The sequence below is a fragment of the Thermobia domestica genome, chromosome 14 (assembly GCF_964235325.1).
Source record: "Thermobia domestica chromosome 14, izTheDome1.hap1.1, whole genome shotgun sequence".
In the NCBI taxonomy this organism is placed as follows: Eukaryota; Metazoa; Arthropoda; class Insecta; order Zygentoma; family Lepismatidae; genus Thermobia; species Thermobia domestica.
This window is the reverse complement of record NC_137467.1, coordinates 142,920,705-142,934,569: the sequence shown is the minus strand read 5'-3', so window position 1 is coordinate 142,934,569 and position 13,865 is coordinate 142,920,705. Positions and strand designations below refer to the sequence as shown.

At 30.0% G+C, this 13,865-nt stretch overlaps 1 protein-coding gene across 9 annotated transcripts in view; it reads right to left on the bottom strand.

Annotated features, from left to right (window-relative positions):
- The window catches only part of LOC145670366 (muscle LIM protein 1-like), an 86,076-nt gene that overhangs the window by 47,716 nt on the left and 24,495 nt on the right, over nt 1-13,865 (bottom strand). For 7 of the 9 annotated variants that reach the window (XR_014128292.1, XM_081738965.1, XM_081738962.1 and 4 more), the window contains exon 3: nt 8,290-8,461. Coding sequence is in view for 6 of the 9 variants with exons in the window: in XM_081738965.1 (XP_081595091.1) it covers nt 8,290-8,461 (172 nt within the window). In the remaining 3 variants the exon portion in view is untranslated. Of the gene's footprint in view, nt 1-8,289; nt 8,462-13,865 lie in introns of those variants that run through there. The other 2 variants (XM_081738968.1, XM_081738967.1) reach the window with 1 other exon arrangement.

Genomic DNA, 13,865 nt, shown 5'->3' with positions numbered 1-13,865 from the left:
TAATTCGATAAATTTAAGTCCAAAATCAGAAGATTCGACCACAATCTGTTCCTGTGTCATTAAAGTATACTAGATTATCACACAAACCACAAGTTATTTATGGTGTATGCGTATTTACGGTGTCGAATGGTGAGAACAAAAATGACTTATTTCTCGGAAGATGGGCGTTTAAGGTGACAGACGGCGAAAGAGAGTGTGGTTAAGAGAGAGTCCGCTGTAGTTGTTCATTTTTTAATAATATTTCTTTTGATTCACTGTTAGAAAACTACAGTAAATGCTTTTTTGATTCACTATCTCAATTTAAAATAGTAGAAAAACTTCTTGAGTTCATGTTTATCTATTAAACACAGCAGAAAATCATCCTTGATTTTCTATTACTTGTATTAATTAAAACAGTAGTGTTTTTTTGATTCATTATAATCAATTAAAAATAATTGAGTCTTATATTAAAAATTAACTGTTTACTGTTAAAACTATTTTTAAAATATATGTTGCAGTGAAAAAAATTATTTTATCTTAATAACAAAAAAAAAAGAAAAAAGAAAAAAGAAAAAGAAAAAGAAAACAGCAGATTATAAGTATTTTCCCAAATAGAGTACGTTACTTGTACTTTCTGTCTGCCTTGTATCTGGTATTCTAAAACATATGGTATTTCTTTCGTGGGAATACCTAGAGTATATCTTCATTCAATACTGATTCTGAAGTAAAGTCTTTTCAATATGTATTTATGAACACATCTACAATATTTAGTGATTTTTTCAAACTTAGTATTTTTAAATAGTAAGGAAATAAATAAAAGTATGTGTAATAAATAATATAGTAATTTACTAGTATTGATTTCACGTCGAGTAAATGATAATGAGATATAAAGTATTCAGCAGCGATAATACACATCTAAATTCTAAACTATGAAAATTACAAGTGGATGAAGATCTTATAATATTCCACATTAAAATAAAATATCGTTTGTATCAATCAATATAATTAAACATGAAGTTCACTAAGATTGGTCACCTCTATAAGATCACTGCAAAAAATTCACGCAACTATCAAACCAAAGGCTAATAATTGGCTGCAAAACCATTAACTTGTTAGATGTATCTTTCCAGATAGAGTTACTGGTAATACCTCTATCTACTCTGAAAAATGTCCTTGGACCTACATGCAGTGTTACATTTATCGTAAAAATAAAATACTAAGCTAAAAATCAGGTACTTGAAAACCATCATTTGGCTAAAACCATATTACGTGATTATAACTGTACCTGACGAATATTAGACTTTCATTTTTAAACAAGCAACTGCTTATTTTGGAATAAATGCAATAATTTAATTTGATTAATTCTTTTGATGATATTCTTGAAGTGGGAAGAATTTGTCGTTTTCAGATACAACAAAACTATTTAGCTAGATCCCGATATTGCAAAAAGTCATTTAGGGATTTTTATAAGATCTATTTCGGTGCGGGGTATGATGTATATGTGTGTATAAGCTAAAGTTTTTCACAAAAGAGAAGTTGAGTTAGCAAAGTTGTTTCGATTATCATTTGGCATATACTTTAGGAGAGGGGTGAGCTCTGAATCTAGTGAATTCAAATTTGTTTCGTCGAGTTCTGTGAGCCATAAACTAAAGGATTGTACATTTGCCAAACATTTTCCATTACTTTTGTCTTATCTGTTTCAGCGCAAAATACAAGTGCTCAAGCTGATACATTTTGTTTTCAATTTCAGTGACACACTACGTAAGCGCACATATATTCATGCTGAATACTTTGCTCTCATTCAAATGAGACAACCAGTGGCGATTCATGACGGAATCACATTGATAAAAATTACACTTTTATTGCTTCAAACTGAGGGGGAAAACTTATCTTATCTATCTAATGTAAACTAATTCTTGTTTACATTAGGTATATTTTCTTCCCTTAGTATGGAGCAATAAAAGTTTAATTTTTACTGATGTAACTTCCATCATGACCCGCCACAGAACACAACTCACTTTTTTTTAACCTTTTAGTTACAATCTACAACAATTGATGGTATTAAAACATAGGATTAATAACAACATACAATGTTAGATGGTTTGTGATAGGATTAAAGGTAGGATAGTGTTAGACGAATCACAGAGTATTCAGAGGATGGATAAGAAATGCCCTCTCAACATTTAGAATTTTCATGTTACCTTTATTTCTGGCATGTATCAAATTTAAAATTCAATTTAAATTTGTATACATTTCATGATTTTTTTGCTAACGTAAGAGAAAAAAAAACTCAATTTCTTCTTATTTTAGAAAACACTGTGGGAAAAATACAACTAATATTATAAACATAGTAGAATAACAGTTGTGATCTATGATCTAAACCTAATTGAACAGAAAAAATAAAATTCTTATATTTTACTATGTGATGCTGTTATATTACGAAGTATTGGGTTTGTTATTCAGAAATAAATAGTCGCCAGCAAAACTGTTTACTATTTCCAAGTACCAAACGATATTCAGTACGGTTTTAAGTGACTTAAAGATAATTACTTTTCTATATATATAAGTGATTTGAAGAGAATTGCGTTCTCTCTGTATCGGTGGCTTAGAAAGAATTGTGTTCTCTTTATGTCAGTGACTTGAAGAGAATTAAGTTTTATCTATGTCAATGACAAAGAGAATTAAGTTCTCTTTACATTAGAGACTCAAAGAGAATTCAGTTCTATCTATGTCAATGGCAAAGAGAATTAAGTTCTCTCCATATCAGAGACTCAAAGAGAATTCAGTTCTATCTATGTCAATGGCAAAGAGAATTATGTTTTCTCTATATTAGAGACTCAAAGAGAGTTAGGTTCTATCTCTGTCAATGGCAAAGAGAATTAAGTTCTCTCTATTTTAGATACTCAAAGAGAATTAAGTTCTTCTACATTAGAGACTCAAAGAGAATTACGTTCTATTTTTATTACTGACTTAAAAGAGATTATGTTCTCTCTATATCAATGTCTTAAAAGAGAATTGTATATCAAAGAAAATCTTGATATATATCTCTCTATATCAAAGAAAATTGTAAAAGAAAAGACTTTATCAATGGGCCTAAATATGGTATCATCGTTCCGAAATTGTTGACAAGTCAATGCTTATTATATAGATTAATATATTTTCCTGGCGACTGTACTGACTATATAAAAGTTTCCAACAAATACAATAAAACTTCTGCCTGCAATGCGCATCTATTACCTTATTTTTCTCTAATGTCATTTGAAATGTCGAATTTTGTTGGCTTTCTGTGAGCGCCAATTTCTTTACATGAAAGGTTACAAGTATACGGTGAAGTTTTATCAATAAGAAGTGGTACATGGGAGATGGTGGGTACATGACATTTTCTGAAATCACAACACAGTACTATATTGGTTATAGTATTGTTAAAAAAACTTGGCCATCTACCATTCTTTGAAATGCCCTGTATTCTTATCCCTTAAATCAAACGAATAGAAATCACCTTTAGCGTACTGCGTTCTTTATTCAGGATAAAGCATTGCAATGTCTGTCAATTGCGAAAATAGTCCTTTAAAGAAGAAGTTAGTAATTTTTTATCCAAGATTGTACATAATACGTACACCCCTCACGAATGTCTTTGTGCTTTTCGAACTACGCGTGAGGAAGACTTTTATGTAGGGTCAAATACCCGCATCTAAAGTTGCATTCTCACGCGTATATTTTAAATATATTGTACCTGTACAAGGAACTGTAAACACATAAAATAAATATTTGAAAATAGTATATTAATTTTTTATTACAAAATGTTAATATTATTTGTATTCTCTGTGTTATTTATTGGCTCTTGATTGCCTTTCGGGTAGCGTACAAAAGAACTCGTACTATGATCGTGTGACCCTCATGTATGGATGTATACCGGAAAAACACTCCAGTTGGCTCTATCTCTTAAGCAATCATAGTTGGAGGCCGGCGAAAACTAGCAAAGAAGTCTATTGGATTTTTTTTTCATCCATGAAGATTGTATGAGCACAAAGCGAGTTCATTTTAAAGTGTAGCATTGAGCAGTGGTTTCAGAGAATGTTATGTACCGTTAGCTTCGATTAATCTCTTATCCAATTTTAACCTTCCATATCTTGAAAAATATTGACACTGAGTCAAAGGAAATGTGACATGTAATAACAGGAAAAATAAGATAATTCACAAATATTCCCTACGAGCTCTTAATCAAGAAAATCATATGATGAATTCTGTATGTAAATATATGATTTCTTATGTTTAATTCTGAATACATGATGTTATGCGAGTTTTTTGTTGGTAGGTCACAAAATCCTTATAGTATTGCCTAATAGTAGTATAACAATTGAGATTTAATCAATTTGTGAGTGGACAACTGAGATAGTTTTTCAAGAATTAATGAATTAAACGAATTTATAGGATAATATTAAACGTTAATATTTAGAGATATTAGAAGTGATAATCAAAAATATGGTGAAAAGTTAGAAATTTTAAATTGTTGTCTCAAAAATTTATAAACATACCTAAAAATAAATTACCTAATAAATCTATGATATTCATAAAGTTCCATTCTTACGAAAATGGGACAAATTAAACAAGATTACTTTATGTAAAATAACTATAAACTGATTGAGAATATACAATAAAAAGCATCTCATGTACAAAATCTAGTAGATATTTGTGTATAATGCACAAAATTGTCTTTGTGTCCTTACGTATCAAAGAGATTATGAAGATGAAGTCTATTGCAAAAATAAGACCCGAATTCCCATGTAGATTTTTATCCAAAGTGTACTCTCATCAAGGTGTTAAAGACGAAATATTTGTATTAACAATGCAATGAATGTACTTCAAATAAACAATTGCCAGAAAAAGTGCTTACTCACTCCATACATCAAACGAGTGTTAAGTAATTTAAGGAGACTTATATTTCCTTTTAGACCAAAGAAAATTATTGATAGTTGATAAGTATAATTTTGGCCCTATCGTTCAGAACGTGTTGACAAAAACTTAAAATAATAAAAACGGTTGAAACTAAAAATTAATTTGAATATCAAAGTCTGCATGATATCAGAGTCAACTTACTGCATTATTGAATATGTTAATGAAAAGCAAGTTTTTTCTTTTTTTAATAGTGTTGAAAACGATATTTTTAGAACAAAGTTTGTACAACTTTCTCAATGACATGCTTCAACTAATTAAAACTAAAAATATATTTAAAGGTTAAGTAAATTCTTTCTTAACATTTACTTTTAGAATTAGTATGAACTGAAGATTTCTTGATATTTCCTATTTAGTTTCAACTTATATTGAAAAGTACTGAAAATACTGGAATATAAAGCGCAAAACACACATACTTTTATGGTTCAATATCGAGAAAATATGTCTATTCGTTGATAAGTTACAATATGTTGTCAGTAAAAACACGCAACCAGAAAGTAAACTATAAATATTTTTTTTTTCAATTTTATTGAGAAGATCTTTGTCAGTAACTCATGATATCAATGAAAAATCATTAAATTTGTTGTATAAGCTAATATAGTAATGTTTGATTATTGAACCACATTTCTTATATGCACTGCATTGTATATTTAGTAATTGCTGAATATATTATTTTCTACTGTAATAGAATCCATTTTTGAGTGGAAATCAGAAGTAATTCTACTTTAGAATGCTTACTCAAAAACCATTAGTAAGTACAGTTGTTGCGATAAAGTTTACAAAGAATTCCGAATATTTATATCTTTCCTCACATTTCTGAGAGTTAATTATTATATTTTTTTGCTTTACTTTTTATTCTTTGAGTATACATCTTTTCACAATCGATTGGCTTAAGTTAACTCAAAATTGCTCTGCTTTTGTTAATGATTCTCTTAGTAAACTTTTAGTGTTATTGTTTCGAATTCTCTGTTTAAATCAGAAAATGATGGTAAACTCTTCATACGTGATAGCAACTATAATGCAGAATGTTTGTTTTAAGTCCTCCTTGTTCAAACATTTATCATTATAAGCAATAACGAGATACTAAACTATCCTAATAAATTTACGACCTCGAAACAAGATTTTCTTTTAAAAAAAAAATGTGTATAGTAGGATATGGTTTCTGTCAAATTAAATGTATTTTTTCTAGTTCTTTAAATTAAGTAGTGTTTAAAGAGTTAATAATGATTTAATTATATAGAGTTTACTAATGTAACTTTAATGCTGTTACAATTATAAAAAAAAAATCTTCATAATTATCACTGATTTGATATTAAATCAATTTTTTCTTGAAAATTTACATTACAAATATGTGCCCACTTATCGTTATTTAGTTTCTGTTTTGCATCATTCAGAATTAGAAATAAAATTTCTACATTAAACATTCTGACAAAATTATGTATATTGTACTTCAACATACATTTCTAACTAATAACTAGTCAAGACAGTACAATAATAATGTGTATAGTTTGGATTATAAAATGTAATATTGCAGAATCATGTCAGTGTACTGGTACAATGCAATATAATATAATTTTAATGATAAAATATTAACTAAAATAAGTACATAACATTTACAATATCTATAGTATTTCCATTAGAAATAATTGTTTAAAATAATAAAACTAAAGAATATTCAGGAAAGTATACATCCTGATCAAAGTGGAGTTTTTACAACATTTTCTGTGAAGTTCAAGAAGTATTTTGAAGATTTTCCTCTTGCCTTAAATAAAATTGAAAATTGAATTATGACAACAATGATAAGAAATATATCAACAAAAAAGAAAAAGAAAAAAGCAAAAAAGAAAAAGAAAAAAGAAAAAAAGAAAAAGAAAAGAAAAATAAAAAGAAACAAAGTTATAATTTGAGTTCGTAAAGAATAGTGGTCAACATTATGTTGGAAAACTCATACAAGGAAAAATGCATAAGATACAAGTTTTACCAACACTTGCCATAAAAGGAAAACGTTACTTTGGTTTCTTTTGTTTATTATTTATGACATCATTCTGCTCAACAGTTGAAAATCAAATAACATTATCAAAAGCTAAAAGGCAAGATGGAATTAAGTTAAAATTAATGCAGTCAACTTGTAATTACATAATAGTACATTGAAAATTGTAAATAAAATTTTCTATAGGTTTTATACGGATTTTTTATAGCTTTGGCACCATGTAGTTTTAAGTTGACTTAAAGAGCTCTTCCTAACCTAATTTTTCTTGACTTTTTCACCTTTGATATAAAACGAATTACGAAATTATAATGTGTTCATCCTAACTTGGGAAGCTTACCGAGTAAGATTACTGCTTGATTTACAAATGTATTCTTTGGGTAATGACTATCATTCTATAAATGGTGAAATAATTTGCAAGTTTCTGAGGTAGTAAGAATTTTCAAAGTCGCGGTAATTTTGTCTTTGTTGGGCAACTTGTTACAAAATATTTAAATGTTAAATTAGTTTTAGTTCTAAGTAGCTTCTTAAATAATATTTACAGTTTATTTTAGAATTAATTTTATTAGTTCACAGTAGTAGATATATATATATAGTAAGACCATATGTTTCCGGGTTCTATTGTCAATTAAGGCATGTAACTTTCAGTATTAACCGAGTATCGCTCATGAAATTGGGGAGGTATAGATCATCTAGTTCTAATTGAAATGTACCATCTGAACTCAATATTTAAAGCATCGAGTTTTAAGTAATACGTTAAGATGATATGATTTTATGCCTCATAAATATTCCAAGGTTGAAGTTGAAACAGGATGTCATGTTGACAGCATTATCAAAAGTTGGAAATGGGCCGCAAGAGCACGTAATATGGGCGTTAGAAATATCCAGAACATCTAAATTGGGAAATATAATTAGAACACTAGTAGCTTTGCATAATACATTACTTCTTGTAATTGTTAATTTTTATTTTTAGAAGTGCGTTCACTTATGAACTCGTAACCACTCTCACTTTAATGGCAATCTCGTAACTGTAGTAGGTATCTAGTAGATAGCTACAAGTTGCGTGACACTAACTATAAATTCCTTTTCAAATTAAATTTCTAGTGACGCTTGTGAATGAGCGAATTAATATTTACTAATCAAATCACGTAAGAATAATAAGCATTATGAGCTACACATATAAGTGCGAATTTTAGAAATTAGGACGAGATTTTTTGTATGAGTTTATAAGATAATTAGCACAAGTACTGCAGATATATATAGATCATATTTCTCAGGAGTGGCTTATTTCAAATGCTAAGCAGAATGTACAAATATATATATGAAAATGAAAGATCCAATGAAAAACAAATGAAAGATCTGATACTTACGAGACAGATTCCTCATTGCCCAGGTGTTCACCCTTGTCCATGCTCAAACAGCCAGCTCCACCACCGAACCCGTAGCCCTTGGGTCCGTACTTACGAGCATGACAAACTTTGCAATAAAGTTCACCCTCGTGTTCGGCGCAGTTCGTTGAATCAAGACTCTTGTTGCACAGCCCTGTGAAACAAGAAAAAGACTAATAAATTGAAGTTATCAACGTAAATATCAGGTTAGGAATTTCTTATTATTGTTCAGCATTAAGAGTTACGGTTAACTTAAGTTGTAACAACAACGTTTAGTGACTCTACATGTACAGCTCTCCAATTTTAAAATTTTCGTGAATTAGAAAGCTATAGTTTTAAGAAGAAAAAGTTTCGGTTAGAAAAAAAAAGGAAACAATGAAAAAAATATACATAGGAAATTACAACTTATTAAAATGGCAGTCTAAATTTTCGTGAGTACATCAAAAGAACTTATTGTGCGAAATGTATTGTAGGAGTTTGGCAGTGACAGCTGAAATGTAAACATCGTATTAGTGTGGTGCTACGTAGAGGAAGGGATTTAAGTGTCATATCTCACACTTTACACTACACATACATCTTCTCACCTACTCGCAAATACACGTACACACATCCAAATCTCTTTTTACTTTATATTTTCTTACAAATTTCACACTTTTTCCCAACTTTTCTGCCCTGACCATCTGGGCAACTGGCCCTGTCTCACTGATCGAATTCCTTTCCCGATCTTGGCATTTAACTAATTTATAACATTCTCGACTACGACATTCTTCTTTCCTGATTATGACTCAATTATACACAACATTCTTTTACTTCGTATCCATTTTTTATCACTCATATATGTTAAGATTTCAGGCAAAACGACCTTTTGGTCGGCCACTTTATTAAATGCAATTGGCGGCGAATGCCAATTTTTATTCAATAATATAATTACTCAAATATATAATTCTAATTTATACATTTTTAGAACTCAGGCATGAGATATCCGGTGCACTTGTTGATAACACCGATAATGGTGATGAAGACAAGACAACTTTTCGTTCAGCAAATAGCTTTCTTTATTATTATTATTATTATTATTATTATTATTATTATTATTATTATTATTATTATTATTATTATTATTATTATTATTATTATTATTATTATTATTATTATTATTATTATTAGTAGTAGTAGTAGTAGTAGTAGTAGTAGTAGTAGTAGTAGTAGTATTTTAACTTTCAACCTTTTATTTTCAAAGTATCGTTAGTGACACAGGAATATTCCCAGTCTTTGTAAGAATTGACGTAACGCAAGTAATAGTTACTTGCAATGCCTCACTGTTTAAGTAACTACACAAGTAACGAGTTACAACACTTTTGAAGTAATTGTAACAAATAACGATTTAATTTTATGAAGTAACTTTGTTACTTTTTCAAATTTGAAGTACAGAGGAAAAAGGGGCATTTCTTTTGAAAGGAAAAAAAAAATTCTAAATATTCTCAAAGAGTAAATTCCCAGGATATGGTATTTGTAATTGAGTATTAAGTAGTATTTACATTTTCTATTTGTCAATACATCAGTAAATTTGTATTACGAATTCTTGTTGTAAATATGCGTACTGTAAAAAATGTTTGCTGATTGGGCATTGACAATTAAATATTTATTCTTCGTCAATCTTTAAAGAAAATGTCTACAGATAAGTGTTTCATGTAATCTGGAGAATAACTGTAAATGTAAGGTGTTACATTTTAGGTAATTGTAAGGCACCCTTCTTCTCTCTTTTTTTTTTCTTTCTTTCTTTCTTTCGTGAAGTAACGCAGCGCAATGGTTTTGAAAGTAGCTTACCTAAGACTGAATATTTCTATCAGAATACAGTACTTACATGTTAGTTCTTAATTATTCACACAAATAAAAGGGAAAAGAAAAATAAAGCTTCCGTTAATCTAAACTGCCATCTATAAAACTATTGAAGGATTCGATCAATGGATAACATTGAGAAATAATGGTCAATGGACTTATAGTTTGCTAGTGTTCTCTCTCTGTGTGTGTATTTATTCATTTATTTGCTTGTTTTGCACACAAACAAATGAATAATTAAGATTGCTCCGAGATTACTCTAGAGTAAACATTCAATTGTCAGGTTCCACAATAAAAGCTATACATAATTTGAAAAGAACTTTCACAATGCACAACAATACCTCAAATAAAGATAACTGTATATACGTATGTAGATATGTGATATTCAAGACATATGTTTAAACCAAATAAATATTTAACCTAAGGAAGTGGAGAATATTTTTTTAAAAATATATGTCAAACAGGACTTTGAAATGTTGATGGTAATTAATATTTCATACCTCGTTTAGAATGAGTAAATGTAAGTGGTTACAAAAATTGTGGTGGAAGGACTTTCATTATTATGGAAAATGCATTTACGGCTAATCTCTCAATCTATTTTTCATTATTTGTTTGGAATTTAACATCTCCGACACCAATACTAATATAAGACGTAGAACCACGGTTAAACGTGTGGTCCAGGTCACATGAGCTCTTGCTGATAATGAAACCCGGATTTTCTTTACTGGGTTATTTTATTTCTTTTTGGAATTAAGATTCTCACTAGTATAACTATACTGCTCTACTTCCTCATTGGGTTTACACAGCATAAGTTTGTACGGCGACCTATTATAAATTTTTTTGGCTTTTGTGAAGATCTATTCTGTTTTTTTAAATAAAAGAATCCGATTTTTTTATTCATTGAGACGAGCTATGCGATATTATTATTTTTTTAAGTCTCAAATGTTAATGTATGTATATGACCAGTTGATTGTATCAGGTAAATGATCTAAAAAAGCGTATCTCAGGATGGAGAGACTAAAGGTTATCACATACTAACTCGTACTAATCTGACATGGTGTTTCTTCATTTGATTTTGGCTAAAGACTAAACTTATCGTTTGTTGTGAAATAATTTAGGTTATGTTATTTTAGCAGTATGATTCATATAATAAGACGGTGTAACAAGGGATCAAGTTACCTAATTTTTCGAGGCTGTATATAGAAGATGAAAATTTGCCAGCTAACACGAAACATTTAAATTTAAAAAAATATATCTCGATGTTTGACTTAACTTCACAAATCGAAGTGCGCCATATTCGTATGTCGGAGTGCGAAATTTCAGCATCTGTAGTTAAATCTTTACTGTCGGTACTTTACGCTTTTACGACAACGAAAGAGGACAGTTTACATCTACCATTGGATGATGCTTTGAAATGATAAGTATTTTGTCGGTTAGATATCATCGATACTGAAGAAGGGAATAAGAAAATAGTGAATTTACAAACAAACAGGATCCCAATTGCTGCAAGCATGAGTGTTTTATTTGTGTATTTGCTGCCACGTCCTCTGGACAATAATAATCGATAATCTGAGGCAGATTAAGAATTTTGCTAAGGAAGAGTTTGTTGGGTTTAAATTAATAAAACTAAGTGTTTCGTGCCTGTTTTGCCTAGCCTCTAAGTAACTAAATGATCATGATGAAGGCATCGAGTAGATATGTATGTTTATATTCCTAACATGCCCGCCCGCCCTTCTGGAAATTCGAAGGGTGTTCAGATCTTGGAAATACTTGTCAAAAGATATTAATTCATTCTTACACATACAATATATTTGAGCGACTCGAGCAAACTAATGGTATGTCACTTTTTCTAATTTTCGAGTTAATTGGAAAAGAAGATTGACTGTTCCCATGCAATTACAGATACCAAACAAGTTTCCTTGCCTTCTGGAGGTCTGAAATAAAACTACCTATATATTGAAGAAAAAATTGAAGTTTTCCTGGCGACTTGATTTTAGTAATTCTTCTCAGGCTACTTCAGGCTACGTCAGGTGAAAGTATTGACTTCCAACGTTTCGAATGCAGACATCGCATTCATCTTCATGGATTGTGATGAAGAGACTGGAGACGTGAGCATGTATATATAGTGACTATTTAGGGGCAGAGCCGTGGGAAACGTATGTAAATACTCTAATCAAAATCTTTAGACGTTGTCACTAATATAGTAGAAACTGTAGTGAAAAATGTATGGAGCATTATTTTGAAAATAGTATTTGAAATCGAAAGTTTCACTCTGATTTGTCAAGATGAAAATAAACTAAAGGCTTAAGGATTTAAGGAAAATATCTGGATGACAAGAGACGAACAAATGAATTTATACAAAAGAAATATTTAATGCAGGATTCTGCACTTAGTGAAATTAATAACGTTTCTGAAAACGTCTTCCTAGTCATACAAACCAGTGTTTTAGTTGGAACGGCACGCAACAGAACGCCATTCTGAAAAATATTCGACTTAGATATTCTGTAGTTCAATAACAAATCTGATCATGAGCCATATGCATTATATCCGTTCCAGTAAATATTTTTTTGCAACTAAATCACTGACTCAAATGACGTTTTTTTTTCTCGATTGCTGACGTTCTTTAACGACCTTTACCCGTCCAAACAGTCACAATTGTTTTTATTGCTCGGTGAGAGAGAAGATATAAGATTTAACTTCCATGCGTTTAGCAGTTTTTTTTTCTTTTACCACGTTTTCATAATATGGTGTTGGTTTAAGCTCTTAAAATAGATACGATATTCAAGGATCTGTTTGGAGAAAGTGAAGAAAAATGGTTTTTCTTTCATAGATAGCTTTTGGTTATTTTTAGTGATGACGGAGGTACTTGCGGCGCCGTTCTTCTGTCTGGTTCATCTCGGAGCTTACAAAACGTTAGGACGATTACAAACTTTGCGTTTCAGATATGATGAAATCAAGTTCCTGAATTTATTTTTATTAGAATAACAACCACACTTATATTTAAAAAGATAAAGGCATCTTACCTTAACATTTCTATATAAAATTTTAAACACAAACTGTTTCAAGACTCTTTCGTCCATTTTTCCTTGTGTATTATTCTGCAGAGCTGTTAAATTGATGACATGATGAAGAGATTTTTCACTCTGGTAAATCCCATAACTCGAAAAAAGTACTTTCTAAAATGAAAACCTGTGCCAGGGATGGCTAAACGTTTTGATGCAATAACTACCCCAGACAATGAAATTTTTTAGCCCTCTACCATAGTTCTTAGGTTGTCTAACAATGTGCAATTGCATTTTTTCAGGTTTCTTAGATTTTTTTTTTAGAGAAGTCGGAGCTATATTTCTTTTAATTGAAAGTGAAGTGTCACAGTAACATATTCTTTATCAAAGGGAAGTATTCTTTATCACAGTAATATAAGCGACGCGAAACAAACGTATGTATTTATCCTTTGACATAACAAAGAAGAAAGTGAGTTCCCATTCTTTATAGAAATTTTATATTTTCGGCCTACTTCAATTAAAACCACGCGATTGGTGTGCAAGATTACTTTGCAGATAATATTTTTTTCTGAAATGTTTCGTGATCCACCTGACATTCACCGACAATCCACTGTTTGGCAAGCCTTTATCTATACCATTTTATTTCACACTTTTAAGTTATGTAGGAGAAGAGTGCTAAAATGTTCTTCTTGTTAAACCATTAATAAGTACATATAT